Source organism: Fundulus heteroclitus, chromosome 6 (assembly GCF_011125445.2).
Source record: "Fundulus heteroclitus isolate FHET01 chromosome 6, MU-UCD_Fhet_4.1, whole genome shotgun sequence".
NCBI lineage: Eukaryota > Metazoa > Chordata > Actinopteri > Cyprinodontiformes > Fundulidae > Fundulus > Fundulus heteroclitus.
The window spans coordinates 30,862,842-30,879,250 of record NC_046366.1 but is presented as its reverse complement, the minus strand read 5'-3'; the positions used below and the strand labels follow the sequence as shown (position 1 = coordinate 30,879,250).

Below are 16,409 nucleotides of genomic sequence, written 5' to 3'. Positions count from 1 at the left end.
GGCTGCAACCGCCCTCTCTTTCTCTCTGCCTTAATTAACGTGGCTTCTTGCAAGACTTTCCCCTGGAATATGAAACAATTTTACCTGATGATGCAAACGGCTGAAAACGCCGCCTCGCTTCGTGCCTTGCCTCCTCACCTAAGACTTTCTTTTTTTGTGCGAGAGAGCGCTAATGGATGCTGGTGCTACACTTGTAGTTTTGATATCTGTGTATTTTAGTAGCGCGGCGACTGCCAAAAGGCTTATTTTGCTGCAGGAAATGTGTGTGCGTAAGCAAAATCCTTTGTAGTGCGTGATGAAAAAAAAAAAAAAAAAGAAGCTGTACCACAGCTCGGCAGTGATGTTCCCGCAGAACAAGAGCTGGCTCGCGCGTGCGTGCGTGCACGGAGGCACACACATTTAAGCCTCGGAGAAGTCCAGGGAAAACCTTGGAAAGTGAGCAAGAAGGAGACAAAGCAGCGGCGGAAGGCACAGAGGAATGACAAATATGTAAATTCGAGGAACTGAGATTCAAGTGCAGCAACAAAAAAAAAAAAAACAAAACATTGAAATGATTAATAGGATTTTATAAACTAAAATCTCTAAATCCAGCCGTGTCCTTCCTCTTGGCTGATGTATTATGTGTGCTGGGTTTATATTGAAATACCCCCCCATGATAAAAACACATACTAAACCAAGCTATAAATATACAATATACTCAATAAAAGCGCACAACAAATTATCCCAGCAGCGATTATATGGACAGACATTAGTCAATAAGATCAGAGAGGCCATGTGTAGCTCAATACTGCATTATAGAGGATGGCAGCTCATGGCCAAGACGCAATGAGCAGACACTAAAATTGATTTCCCTTTTTGTCCTTCTGTTGCAGCGTGCTGTGTGCGATTCTCCCAGGAGCCGGCCGACCAGTCGGTGGTGCTGGGGGAACGGGTGGTGCTGTCCTGCGTGGTCTTCAACTACACGGGCATTGTACAGTGGACCAAGGATGGCCTGGCCTTGGGCATCGGAGAAGGTCTTCGAGGTAAAGGGAGGGGGGAAGAAATCCTGCAACAGGCGAAGAAAAAGTGTTTCTGCTTCATGCAGCTGCCGAGATCAAAGAGGAGTATAAAGGAGAATTAACTTGGATATGGTTTTGGTTCAGTTTTGACCAAAAAAAGAAACCTGGCAAAAAGGTGTTATGGTTTAAAAGTTTAGTTTTTTTTACAGGAAATTACCTGTGCACCATGCAGGAGAGAGTTAAAAGCCCAAAAACCCGCATGAGTGACAATCCGGGCAAAAATGAGTCCGGCGTATCATGGCGAATTAGAGAAAATCCTTCATACTGCTCTCGAAAGCAGACCCGCTTTTGCATTTACAGTTTAAGCCGACACGCATATCCGGACCAGCTTATTGAGAGCGAAACAGAAGAATGCCCTTCAGTTCGGAGAAGGCAGCGGATCACATGAAACTAAAGGAAGTAGGAGTCACGGGGTCAAACCTCTTCCACAGAGAGAAGTTATTCTTTCTAGTGATCAAAGGAATCAGCGATGTAAAATTAATGAATTAGAGGGAAGGAAAAAAAAAGATTTTGGTTCTGTTATTTTTGCAAACAAGAGTTTGACCGCAATGGTTTAGTAAATAGCACTATACATATATTCATATACAGCTGCCTATATGTTGGTAGTTGCATTTCAGGTGCATTGTTGCCAACATATTTAGTTGGACGATAGAAATTAGCTCAACAACAGCCTAGGATTGCAAAAACCAAGGGTTTATCTGTATGTTTATTTAACAATTTGGCACAATATGATATTAGATAAAATTTATTTAAGGGGGCTGTGAACACTCATGAGACAATCACATCTTTAAGATGTTATGTATGTAAATTAAGGATGGAAGACATATTGCAACACATTAAGAAGCATAAAGTTGGAATGATTATTAAGTTTCTTTATTTGCTGATTTAGTTATACCTCGATTTTTACCTACACCAGTTTCACGATGACAAAACATGACACCATTTTAGCACTATTTAAGGTAAAATTAATAATCTCTCCTTTTTGACAAATCACGTCAAAGTTAGTTTGAGTTGAGTTCCATGTCTAACTCTGAAGTAGACTGGATGGCTAAAAAAGATAGTTGTACTCTAGTGTCTTGTTTTCATAGCCGGTCTATGCCAATCAGGGCTTAGCCCCTCCCTGCCCGTAAAATGCCATCAGCAGAGTAGCATTGGAAAAAAATGGCGGGGTGTACGCCCAGTGGATCAAAACGTTCTTTTGCTGACAGCATTATAAAGTTATTGCTTACTACTTCACTAGACAGGTTCCTCTGAAAGGTGATGCTGCTTTTCTGTGTATTAAACCTCTGCACATATGCGCATAGGAGGTAAGAAAGGGAGGGGAATGGTGGTGGGAGGGGGGGCGGACCTGGTTGCAGCTGGAGTGGATGTATAGAGAAGCGTGGCTCATCACACATCCTGCTTTGGTCAACAGACAGTGCTCAACAGGCAACCCAGTGGTAAAATTTCACTTATTTCCCCCTTTAAGCGTTAACATTTTTTAATTAGAGATAACAATAAATCACTCCTTTCTTCTTTGTCACTCGGTTACGGTTTTGTCTACCTGTGGCCAAAAATGCTTCACAAATAAAACCATTTGGAGCTTTTGTAACAGCGTCATTGGTCGGCCCATGTTCACTACTTTATTCTGTGAACTCAAAAGGACAACTCACTTCATTCTTACTTCATAGTAACTGTCAAACATACATCAAACTTATCAAAAACAGCATTATTTGATTTGTTTATATAATTAGTCACCTTCATATCTTGGACAATATGACGTTACATCTACGTCATATGTTTACAGAAACTATTATTTTCTAAAATGAGAAGAGTTCCAGCATGGGCTTCAGCAAAATAACCAGAAACCAACCCATCTCTTGAAATCTGTCCATTAGTGGTCTTTATGAAAGAGTTGTAGCCAAAATGCCATACCAATGACATTCAAACAATGCCAAATGACTCAACTTTGTACAAAAACATAGGAACTGTAAGGCAGAAGATGTTAGCTGATGCTCTGGACCAGTGAGTGAAAATTTGAAATATCTGAACTTATCAGAGGGCAGTCTGTTCACAAACTGGCTGCAGAGCAGTGCAATAATGTTTCTTTTCAGGATACAGTGAAGCATGGTGGAGGTTTTCTTGCAAGTTTGATGCTGCGTTTCTGCAAAGTTCGAGATTTGGTGAAAACTAAAGCTGCCGTCTATGATGAGAAATAAAACCAAGACGTATCCATCAAGCGATTTCATCGGGGAAGTCCCTGAATTTATTCTGAAAGGCAACAACCCCCAAAAACTTAATCCAATTTTAAATCAAAATCATGATTTTATTTACCTTTTTCTTTAGTAAATTGATGCCGTGTTGTTCACTCATACGAAACTAATAACCCTTCCATTTTGGAAAGCACTTTTTTTTTAGTTTGAAGCCCTTTTTTTTTCACACCTGTCGCAACTGTTGCACAGTCCTGGTCCCGCGCCATGAGATCTCGCCGTACCCTACTAAATATGTCAATTATCCACTCGTTACCGGATCGCCTGGGAGCCTCTAAACTAACACTGGTGTCGGGAGAGCACTGCAGATGCAGTGGTTCAAATATTAACTTTACGTTCAACTGTCAGGGAATTCAGGAAAGAAAAGTAAGTCTTGGCCCGGGCTCCATTCACCGAGGGAGATAAACTGCTGATTCAGATTGATGTTTTTTGGCAGTGAAGAGAGCACTCTGAGGAACTCCTAAATCCCACCAACACATCCTCTGTCAGAAGAGGCAGAGCGTCAGAGGAAGTTAAGAAGCTCCTGGGTGACAAGGTGCAGTGCCTGGATAACATTCTCCCGGAGCCGGTAAAGGCTCTGACACTGAAGCGCAGCTCTGGCTGACATGACTTTTCAAGTCACGTGGAGGTCAGGAAAGTGCCAGAAAAGGGCAGGCAAGAGTGAGGCTGTACTTTTATTTCAGAGTTGCCACACTCCTCAATGTCCAAAAGTAAACTAAGGGAAGCTCTCTGAACTGGAGGTTCTTACAAACCTGCAACTGAACTGATTTATTCTTGGTGGACTAATTCAATAATGCATCCAATTCCTTCAGCTGCCTTGTTCCAGTCATTGATTGCACCTAAAACCTTTTTGTCTACGAGCAGACCATCATCCCCTCATGCAGCCCAGTGATTAGTTTTATTTATATGCCCTAGTTGACAATAAAAAATAACCTCAGTCTACTTTTTTAATTTACCAATTAAAAGCCGTCCTTTCCAGGCCAGTTATATTCTTGCATTGTTTAATTCTCGGTGCACATTAGAGTATGTGGTCTATCATTATACTGATCATTTAATTATTGGTACAGTGTCATTTATGTGTAAAAGTAGATTTTGAACCCAAATGTATTCTCACCATTTCTGGAAATGTACCGAAAGATTTTTTTTTTTTTGTTCAGCCCAAGAAAGTTTTATAAACAATTAATCACCGTCATTTTAGTCATATTATAATCCAGTTAAATTCCACACAGTCAGATTTGGAAAAATGTCATTAAAGCGACCAGCTAACTTTACCCATTGTATTGTTTCCAGCTAATGTCTTCCACTAATGAGAAAGTGCTTCTCTGGTTAAAAAAAAAAAACAGATCCAGTTTGTACTAATAGACTCAACTCAGTCCAATCACATAGACAGATTAAATGTAAATTACATATATTCCAATTTCTGCTGCTCAAATTCAGTATATTGTGCAATTTAGTAAAAGGAAAATCTAACTAAAGCATTGAGTCACTGGCCTTACTTCAATGTGACTATAGTACTTGTTATTCTTTAGACATTTTAGCAATGCTCATAAAGCCAGTAATATGGTTCACAATAATGGTCATGGGTGTTTTTTCTCCTATATAGGAAGGTGTGCTCAAGCTAAAAGAGATAATACCGGGGCCACCTCAACCACTTGCATGGAAGTGGTTGAGGTGGCTTAAAAAAGATTAAAGCCAAATAAAAAATAAACAATTATTAACAAATTAAAACTCACTCATAACAAATATGGAATTAGCTCCACAGCGAAAAGCTGAAATATTCAAGATGGCCCACAGATTCAACCAAATCCAAATAGCTGAATATAAATGTCCACAAATATCAAGATTTTCTGACCCAGAGCGCTTTTACTTAAACATTTACTTAGATTTTTGGTCCTGATCTTAAAGAAGTTGATATGAATATACCGTATCAATTAGCAGCAATACTGCTATTTTTATTATTATTATTATTATTATTATTATTATTTGCCTCTTCATGTTTAAATTCATACTTTGCCAGCGGTAAAATTGCAAAATCATAACTGCAACCTGTTGAGATTGAAGTGGACAAATACTTGGTGGCCTTTTTTTATCAAGCACTGCATTATTGCATGAGTGATTTAAAAAATAAACACCAAATTGTTCAATAAAATAACAGTTTGGTACTTTAGAGAAACAAAGCCCAAAACACACAGATGTTGACATTTTTTTACACTTTATTTAGTGAGTAGCATGTTTAGCTCTGAATCGCTAACTGCATCAGCAGGCTGTAGTTAAATTGTAAATATTAGCATGTGGTGTCAAAATGTTTTAGCCGTCTGCCAACATGTTCAAATCCTACGTAATCCATTGCAGGGGCTGAAAGTTCAAACTGAAAAACAGGAAAGTTTCTGGGATCGTTTTTTTTTTTTTGGCTGAATCTCCATGTTGCTTCTGCGTTGAGCTCAGTTTTCTCCTCAGTTATAATTACTGTAACACTCTGACACAGTTTTTAAATCTAAAACTTTCAGAACAAAGCACGTAACAAAGAGCTAAATTGTATTTTTTGTTTCCTTTTTGTCGCTGAAAAATCTCCAGACAAGGCCGTGCTGAGCACTTCACTCTGCAGCCAGCTTCCATTTCAGCTTCAATAAAAAAACATTTTAATCTGGCAAAACTGAGCGATACATCAGTTCATATGCATGAACTGTTTATTCATAATGATATAATTTAATATCTGAGTTTGCAACACTTTTTGGCAGTAAGCTGGATTGTTTGGATTGGTTATAACTCTATTTTACACCCCATTCTACAGTCACAAACTCAGAATACAGAAGCAAACCCGCAGCCTCAGACTTAAGGAAGGAGGTGTTTAACCTATTATCAAGCTAGCACACATCCACTTATAACAGCCTGGCATGCAGTGTCACGCTGTGATAGTTTAACATGTGACGGGGATCATGTGTTCAGTTCAAGAACCTTGCAGGTTCAGTAAAGGTCAGCAGATCGTCTCGTTCCAGCTTCCTTTCTCCGTCTTTCTTCCTCTTTGCTGTCTCTTCCTCCCATCCTCTTCTCCTCCTCATCTCTGTTGGTCATTAATGGTCCCTTTGTCCTTGTAGCTCTTCACAACACTGTCCTGCTAAGGCCACACTTAATAAACACATTGTCCTCTTTGTCTGCCTTTTTTTTTCTCTTTGCGTTTCCACCATCCATCTCTGCCTCCTGTCCGCGTTTTAGCCTCAGCTGCCTGTGCTGCCACTCTTCCCTTCATCCCTTTGTCAGTTTCTCCCATTCATGTTACGCTCTCGACTGGCATGCCAAGCAACTTTGGAAGTCTGCGCTTAAATCAAGTCTGTCGTCGGTTTATTATGATCCAGAGACATGGCGCAAGTGTGTGATATACGTTGGAGAGGAAGAGAAAAAGAAAAGAAGAGGTTTTTGGACTACATGACCTGCATGACTAAATATGGCCGCCGTGGACAGTGTAGGCACACAGAGTGTGCTGCAAATTCAAACCTGCAGCTCACCCACGCACATGCCTTCATTCACCAAAACGGTCCAACGGCACTTAGCTGCGCTGGCAAATCTGAGATGCACTCGGCTGAAGGAGATTCCTTTGTTGCCACTGCACAGGTGCACATTTGGACTCGGCGAATACCCAAAACACACACACTCATCCATTCACTACCTGCAGGCGTCAGCGGCGCCAGTTTATTGTTCTTCCTCCTGCTGCTTCTTCTCCCTCTCCCCAGGGTGCTTTCACCTCTGTGGTTGCTATGCTGCGAGGTGCTGGAGAGGGTGATGTAATCTCCACTAATACTTTTGCCATCCATTCCCCCCCCCCCACACCACCCCCAGCTCACCCTCCCAACCTGCCACCCTTCTTGTTTCTTGCTTTGCACCCCAACTGCCTCCCTCCATCCTGAATCCATGATGTCATGTGAGGATCAGCACGCAGGATCAATGAGTGCCCCCTAGTGGGACGTCACGCTCAATTATGTCTTTGTGTGAAAGGCGACGGTTCAAACACGGAGGAGCGGGGGTGTGGAGGGGGGGGGGTGCTGTAATTGGAGCAGCGCTGCCTGTAGTTTTGCAGTTTTCAAATCATGCAGGGATTGATTTGGCACCTTTTTTTTTGTTGTAAATGCGACCGTGTTTGATCTGTGTTTCTCGAGATCTTTATGCAGTACGTTAGTGAATGTGTGCTATCACCATCTAATGTGATGCTTATGTGAAGGGTGGCGCAATTGGGATCTCCAGACATTGTCGTTAAGGCAAAGGTCTGAAATAAATGCTCCGTGTTCCCTGTGTACTTCGATAACAAGCTTTGACATGTCCACCAAAGTGCCTGTTTGCCACCTCAGATTCAGATAATAGGATTTTTTTGATTCCACATTCATCTGTTTCAGAAAAGCTTGTACCTTTGCCACAAACAGCGCAGGCATCGGTCTTTTGCCACGTTTCAAAGAAAGTGAAGAGAGGACTAAAGTCACGGATAAAGATGATGATTAATACATTGATGGCATTCCCTGAAATATGAAAGATTAATTAACAATCAGAAATGGTAATTCATGTCAGCCCTAGTAATATAACTACAGATATAACTGCCTTTTGCTTCATAAAACAAGGAGATTGAATTATAAAATGTTATTCTGAACATTCTGGCACAGTTTGGTTCAAAGATATACCGCATCTCATTAAGCATTTTCATGAAATAGATAACCGGCTCCTTTCTAAACCTCTACTGCCAACTGAATGATTACAATAAAGTCAACAATAACTTGTGAGCCTTCAAAATCTTAAGGAATCGCAGGCAGGTTCGATGTAGAGAAATACATTTGTGAACCTCCCAAAAGGTAAAACAATATAAGTGATATAGTTTAGCTTAGAAACTATACTTACCTGAAATCCAGAGCTCTGTTTTGTCTTGGCCCACTTTGAGGCGAGTCGCCCACTGCGCATTAAATATGCGCTGCACATAGATCAGCTTTGTGTTTTCATCTTAAATCCCAGCTAGCTGAAAAGACAGCCGGTAATCGCTACATCACGCAATTGAGCCGCAGCACTGCTCGACCCGTCACAGAGTTTATTTTGGCTGAGATACACTTTTTGCAAAGTATATCCATGCATATTTTTGCCTGGGTATTATTTGCAAGCCTTTATAACTGTTATCACTCCCTCCAAAAATATAATAGTGCAATTCTGCACCAGCAGAAATGTAATAGTAATATCATCTTTATTGTCATTGAAACATACATTACAACGAAATGTGTTCTCTGCTTTTAACCCATCACCCTTGGGGAGCAGTGGGCTGCCATGTGCGGTGCCCGGGGGGGCAATCAGGGGTTAAGGGTCTTGCTCAGGGACCCAGAGTGCCGGCACTGGGGATTGAACCGGGTACTTGCATCCTTCTCTGAGTGCAAGCACGCTGCTCTAACCACTAGGCCAACACTCCCCATACACCGAGACGCAGCTCGGTAGGCAATTTGGGGTTAAGTGCCTTGCCCAGGGGCACATCGACACGTGGCAAGGGGAAGCTGGAATCGAACCCACAACCTTCTGATTGCCAGACGACTACTCAACCCATCTAGGGTTGAGGGTACACATTGCATAGAAATGTGTACCAGCAGATCCTTTTATTTAATTGGCTGAAGTTTCTTGTTTTTTTGCTGTTTTCCAACTGCCACTAAGTAGTTTATTTATTTATAAAAATTTTGGGGGGGGGGGCACTCGTGGTCCTTTTACTCCCACTAACTTGAGAGAATTTGAATTTGTTGATTTCAGTATTGTTAAATAAATTGTGAGTGAAGCTCAAGGTTAAGGCTAAAAGAGGTAAAACAATCACATTGAGGAAGATTTATTTTTATATTTATGTTTCTTGATTGCCTCTGCTTTGTCTCTCTCTTGCAGCCTGGCCCAGGTATCGTGTTCTGCGGGCTCTGGACACCGGCCAGTACAATTTGGAGATCTCACCCGCGGAGCTCTCGGATGACTCGCTGTACGAGTGTCAGGCCACAGAGGCCGCCCTGCGATCCAGGAGAGCCAAGCTCAACGTACTTAGTAAGTGAACTGATTCTGCAAGGGCAAGGGGTCAATTCACTTAAATGTTGTTATTATTTTCTATTTTCTGGTTTTTCAATCATCACTTTTTCTCTAAAGAAACCTGAAGTTTATCACATCAAGGTATCTGAAGTGGGTTCACATATTGCAATAAAAAGAAAATTGCTGATCTTGAAGAATTCACTTTATTGGAGTTTGAAGTGGCCTGAGTGGTCCATATCTGGCTCATCATACGAAGAGCTACCAGTACTTACCTTTGAACTAGAATAGGAATATCTCACCTTAACTTTATGTGAAATAAATACAGTTTTCATGCTGTGTTATCGATATTGTCATTTTTAAATCTATGTAAATGCGAGAGTGATTAAACAAGAAGAGACAGAGAATAAAATAACGTTTTAGGTGCAGCTGACTGGTGGATTGTCTTTTCTTTAGAACAGACTCGTGGGAATCACATATGGTCCTTGGGGGGGGTGAAAACAAACAGGTGTGAAAACAAACACACCTGTCACACTTTTCTATGAAATCTGTGCGACTCCAGAGTTAGCCAAGCAAAAATGAGATGAAATCCAAACTTCTTCTGCGTACCATTTCATTAGCAAGGCCTACGCAACATAGGTATGATTTCAAAGATTTATTGAAGGAAGAGGGTTGAAGGGTTGGATGATTCTGGAAGTGAGGTCATCTGAGGAGATGGTTCAGAAGGCGTTGGAGAATGAGACTCAACATTGGGGTAGAGTCTTCTGTATAGGGTTTCCCGCACCCACTTAGAACGCCGAGGGTAGAACCTGCAATGAAGAATGAGGAAGTAGGGATGAGGATGAAGGGGTTGAAGGGAAGGAATAGGGATGATGGGTTGAGGGAGGGTTGAAAGAACGTCACAAACTGAAAAGGATGAGTGAGCTGGGTGTAAGTAGGCTGTTTGGTAATTAGAGGCGTGGTTGAGGTGTGGCCCTGCTCCCACATATTACCTTATTAAACCTTTGCTCCACCAGCGGTACATGTAGGGGAGACCGGGTTGGTTGTCACACTCGCTAAATCTCGCTCCCTAGAGGGATCTGTTACAAAACTTTTGCATGTAAACTTTCAAACTAGTTGTCACAGACTAGTTACACTTTAATTTCAGAAGTTTGATACCTGACCTCAAGGTGAGAGGCCTTAAAAGGGTTTTTTCACATAATAATGTGTCCTTTGTTTTTTTCTGTTGTTCTCTTCAATGGTATTTGCACACTACATTTATAATTAAATATTCAACAAATTAAACAAATTAACACTCATTACCAAGTAAAAACCGTCCTCACCAGCAAAAAATTGCTGGTGAGGACGGTTGTCAGATCATCTTCAGGGCTGGTTGTCACATCGGTTCCAGTGCATACAGTGGGTAGACCAAGACCATAAACCAGGACAGCCACTGTATATCTGTTAAAACTGTGACTCAGAAAGTGAGTTAGATATTAGAGATTAAGGTAAACTTATTTTAAACTGTAGGCTTGCATTTCACGTTCCCTAAGCCTAGCACCGTTTTGGAATTTAAATAAAAGTAAAAAGTGTGACATCTCACCCCATTCTCTCCTACTACAGTTTGAGATAAATACATTTTTTGCACTTTTGACAGCACAGGCCAGGGTTGCTGCATAATTGAGCATTGCTATGTTGTAAATAGAAACAAGTAACTTAACTTTGTTTTATGTGCAAAGAAGATACACAGCAAAATTAAGCTGTGTTTCTTATGTCTGGATGATATTAGAGAGAACATTTTCCTCCAGGTGTAAAAAAACAAACGCACCTGTCACACTTTTCTATGAAATCTGTGCGACTCCAGAGTTAGCAGAGCCTATCCAGCAGTCTGTTCTCCATCTCCACGGTAACCAGGTATTGTACTGGCCAATGGGTGAGGTCGTCTCCACTGGTTTTATTACTGCTTTTAGGTTTATTGTTGCTTTTAAGGATATCCTGACATGGTCCTGGTTGACAGATGCCCTGACAAAGCTCACCTCCTCAAACCTGTTGGTCTACCATCTGTCATTGTCTCAGCAGCACTGTGAGCAAGAACTGCACTCGTTTTTTTTTTTGCCCCCAAATTACAGAAATTAAAGCCAATTTCTTGTGCTTGGCTTTCTTGAAAACTGAACTATAGCTTGAGGACATGACTGTTGAGCTAGGATTCTGCTTAAAATCCTGTTATTGTGACGTACATAGAAAAAGGGAACTGCAAAAGGCTTCTTGTCTATCTGTGTCTGTCTGTGCACACACACATACACAAAAAAGTTCTCCTTGTAGGATAGGGAGATCAGATAAGCGCAGGTTAAACATCACCCCTTCTTTAAAGTTTGAGACTCTAAATGCAAAGAGCTAAGTTTGTGAGGGGGGGACAACAACCCTTTCAGCTCTTGATTAAGAAGAGAAGCAGTAGAATATGTTACCAAAACAATAAATAAGTCAAATCAAAACTGAGATTTAGGTGATGTGTTTTGAGAACATTAGAGTACATTTTGTAACCAGGTACACATGGTGGGCAGCATTTGGCTGCTGTCCTGTGTACTAATTTGGATAAAAAATAAATAAAAAAATTGGATAAAATATCCGTCTCTGGATATAAAGAAGTATTGGCGATTAAACCCTGATGGGGACATTGCTAGTTGTGATGGAGGGCTGTCAAAACCAAAGCTGTCCCTTAGTTGCAGTTTAACTTGCAGCTGTAAATAATGCACCCTGTCATCCATGGGAAAAGCATTAGCAGGAAAAAACAGTGATGTATTTCCCTCCAGCTCCTCAGATCTCAGTCCTGCCTGGTTTATTGCTCTGCTTTCCAGTCCCTGACTCCAAACTCACCACGTTCTGCGCGCCTTCAGTCTGTCAGATCAGTCGTCGACTTCCTCCTCAGCATAGAGTCATGCACCTTCTCCTAAATAACAAGCTATTATCTTCCTTGCACCAAATATTATTCTCCACCAAAGCGTCCTGGAATGTAGCACATGGAGCCAGAAATCAACTGATTGTCCTGAAGCAAGAGATGCCACCACATTATGTGTGCACAGCAGTGAATACACACCCCGAACATCCATGTTCAGCAAAGTTCTACGTGTCAAAGATTTGTAGGACCATCACTCTTGCAGCGAATTTTGAATACATAATGTACCGTCCAGATATATAATTAGATGTAGAAGAGGGGGGGAAAAAAAACCCTCTTGAGACATGTGGTCTTGTGAAAAATTGCAGTCTATTAGTAAGACGCCAAGTCAAGTTGTGAATCACTGGAATGTATTGTGTAATTAATGAGTCACTGCAGCCCATGTTCGGGTAAAAGATGACGTCCTGCCCTGAAACTTTTACCCTGAGGGTCCTTTCACCACAGAGTCATCAAAAATGCAAGTGGCAAGCATGACCTTCTTATGGGCCTAAGATAAAAACTGTCACCAGAGTCAGTCTACTGGCATCAGCTCTAACAGTAAGAGAAAGAAGTTAAAAGAAAGACATTGTTTACTAGACAAGTGACATTGACCAATATTTGTTGAACTGGAATCCTCTAAGTAGTTTGTTGCCTCTTGATTTTTTTATTTTGTAATGATTAGCTTTCTGCTCCATTCTACTAAGTTGATTATCCTTGCAAGTGCATTGTAGTTTGAAAGTGGAGTTTGTCTTTGTCTTTAAGACCCCCTTTTTTACGAGTAGACGCTGTCAACCTTTCAGAGATGAGCACCTTCTCTTTTGATAGTGTCTATGATAATTTGGATCGTAAAAGTCTTGAGTCTCTCTAACTGGCAGGTCATTATAAATATACGTAAAACAGCTCATTATTTTTTTTACAAAGACATTTTCAGAAAGATAGAAAAAAATGGCCAAAAAGTTGGGAGTGCCTCCAGAATGTACTGAGATATTAAATCACCAGAAAGGCTAAAAGTCAGAGAGTTCGACTCTCCTGGGAAAAAATGCACAAGAGCCCTTTTGGACTTTGCAGAAGGTGACATTGCACTTTGCTTTTGATTGGTGAGAAAACTTCCACTCCTAAAGTGTCAACTTTTTTTGGGGGAGAAAAACTTATAAGAGCCAATATTCCCTTGACCTATGGGGACAAAACTGGAGAGTGTGTGCACAGATGTGGCTGATCTTTCAACCTGAGTGCCCTTGCATTAAAGTCAAGAGTATGGATTTTCTGTGTCTGTCCTGCAGTCCCCCCTGAGGATCCGGTGGTGGAGGGGACGCCGGAGCTGCTGCTGATGGCTGGCACTGCATTCAACCTGACCTGCGTAACCCGCGGGGCCAAGCCTGCAGCTCACATCCAGTGGACCAAAAATGGCATCCCTGTGGAGGGAGCACACCACTCTACGGTGACTCAGACACACACACAACCTTGGTGCATGAATATATTAGCACCCACACCTGCACAGGGGAAAAAAGCTAGGAAACCAAGGAGAGTTAAGTGCACTAAAATAACTGCAAAACATTTAGAAATGACTTTGAGTAAGACATTCTAACACAAAACGTAATACTCACAATCTGCTCAACAATATAATCCAGATGCAAGATCTTTGCTGATCGATAACTTGTTTCTCAAGATCTGTTCTGAAATATCTTAGATGCAAATCAGGTCCAATAAACAATTTTTTTTATTTGCATTTAAACCAGACATAAAAAAGGTGTAAAACTGTGATTATACTCTATGTTCTTGCTGCAGTGCATTGGGGTGAAACATGAGTCAAATACAGGATTTACACGTAAAAACATTGAAATCAGACCATCCATCTACAATCAATCAATCAGTTTATTTACGCAATTTAACACATGTCATCATTAAGTCACAAGCAGCATACTCTTGCATTACTTGTTGTAGACAAGTAAAAAAGGAGCAGGAAGAATAAAATTGTTGTATAAGCCTGACCCATTTTCAATGATTACAAAATAAATTTCATGGCCGTATAAATTAAATTAACTCACAGCATGAGTTGCAAAAAGAAAATATCAGTGTCTTCATTATGAACTCATAACAACATAAGACTTTATTTTATTTTTTTATATTCTCTATCTTATTTTTTTTCTTTAAATTTTTTATATTTTGATTTATATTTTTGCATTTTTAACTCCTCTTCCCAATTATTCCACAGTTTTAATTCATATACTAAGATACACAGTAGTATGCACTTGAATATATGAAAAAAAGTAATAATAATGTGGCGGTGGTGGATGGACCTGTGGGAGAAACCTGTGTATCAGAGAAAACCCACATATGCATGGGGAGAACGTGCAGAAAGAGCATTGATAGTAATAAATGTAACAGATTAGACAAACCTATGGCCTCCAGGATCTCATTAAGCAGTTGAACATTGCTGCGTCATGGCAAATTCTGCACTTCTCACCCCCAAATCAACTATTTTTTGCAAATAAACTGTATAAATTGAGCCCGAGGGTGCTATTTTAATGTTACTTTGCAATGTTTTACATTTTGTTGTGAACTTGCTTGGATTTCCATTATTTGTCTTAAAACTGCCTTAATGCTGGCCTCTTAGGGTTGAAAACGGGAGCACTGTGTATTCGTAACAGACCCCTTGAAAAGCAAATCTTAGATATTTCCTGTGTTGTGGATACACCAAAATGTGGAAATACGAACAATCTGGATGAACCAACGCATTTGATTATTGCAGTTGAATTTTCATATCGGTTCGAACAGTGTTTTGGCCATCATCAGTTTGGGTAAAGGAACTACTAAGCAACTTTCCACTGTAACCTGTCATCAAATTGGTGTTTCATGTAAACATATTAACAGTAGCTAAGTTAAACTATTTGTAAATTGTATTTATAGCCGATTTTTTAAAAACTCAAATGAGAAATCCATTGGTTTAGAAAAAAATATATAATTATTTGCATTTGCTTTCATCTCTAGCACAGGAACAGAAAACATTTAGCAGTTTCCAGGCAACAAAGGAGAACAAATTGTTGGTCAAATGTCAGTAAACATTTCAGGAATATCCAAACCTGGAAAAACAGAGACTAATTAGTTTATTAAGAAATATATATAAAACTAAAGAGATTAGATCAGGTTTTATCAGTCATTAACAGGCACATTTCTAATTATTTCTAATTGGGTTCTGAATGGTCCAAAATAAAAAAAGCCAGTAGATGTGGAAGAAAAAGGGCTGGAAGAAGCAGCTAAGTTAAGTGTTTGGTTATAGTAATTGTATGAATCTTTTAGAATCATTTGCAGTTGTAGACATAAAATCAGGCACAGATGGTTACAGAAGGACATAACCATAAATAATTCAGTCATGGGTAATTAATCCAACATCAGGTATTGTTTATGGCCATCCTTACAGTTTCTATAACACGTTGATTATTAAACATTTAATCTTTAGAAACCTTGCAATCTGCAAAGGTTTTTGCAGTTACACAAATATGTTTAGTGACGTCAAAATGTCATATTTTCTTTCCATGCAGGAAATTATGCAGGAAAATACTTATTTTACAATGTTGTCTTGCAAGAAAAGGCTTTTAAGTTCAAATCCTGGCCTTCCAGGGTTCTCATTCTTAGGATTCGTTTTGATGTCTGTTTTATGAAATTTTTATTCAGGTTCAGAAGAGATCGGCAAGACACAAATAATAACACAAACACTGTTTCTGTTAGGATAATAGCGCCCATATTTATTATTCCCCACAGAATACAGCAACACAAACAGCAAGCTCTTCACACACGCAAAGTAGCAAGCATCAAAGCTGACATGCTTTCAAACAGGCGTGATGTTCCATCTCTTACCATGGTATAGGACTGGGCAGTCGGTCAGTCCGGTTAGAGCACAATCCACACGGCCGGGCGTCCAGACAACCCACGGCAGACTGAGTGCGGTTCCCTCCTTTTTATACCCATAAACAAAGTATCAGATGGGAGCGAGAGTGGCCGGTTCTCTCTCCTATGTGATCTGTTCCTCCCGTTTAACATGTTTCCAAAACAAAAACCGTTCACAGCACCTCAGCAGTGTGTGAAGCAAAATAATATTGCAAACTTAGAATACAGCAAATATAAGCAAAATAAAGAATACAGAATCAGTCTTTCCCACAACACATTGTCATAGGTTCC

General features: G+C 40.3%; 1 protein-coding gene across 2 annotated transcripts in view; it reads left to right on the top strand.

Annotated features, from left to right (window-relative positions):
* Positions 1–16,409, top strand: part of kirrel1b (kirre like nephrin family adhesion molecule 1b) — a 133,111-nt gene that overhangs the window by 78,707 nt on the left and 37,995 nt on the right. For both annotated transcript variants that reach the window (XM_012879398.3, XM_012879389.3), the window contains exons 2-4: positions 873–1,022; positions 9,194–9,343; positions 13,514–13,671. In XM_012879398.3, coding sequence (XP_012734852.2) covers positions 873–1,022; positions 9,194–9,343; positions 13,514–13,671 — 458 coding nt within the window. The remainder of the gene's footprint in view (positions 1–872; positions 1,023–9,193; positions 9,344–13,513; positions 13,672–16,409) is intronic.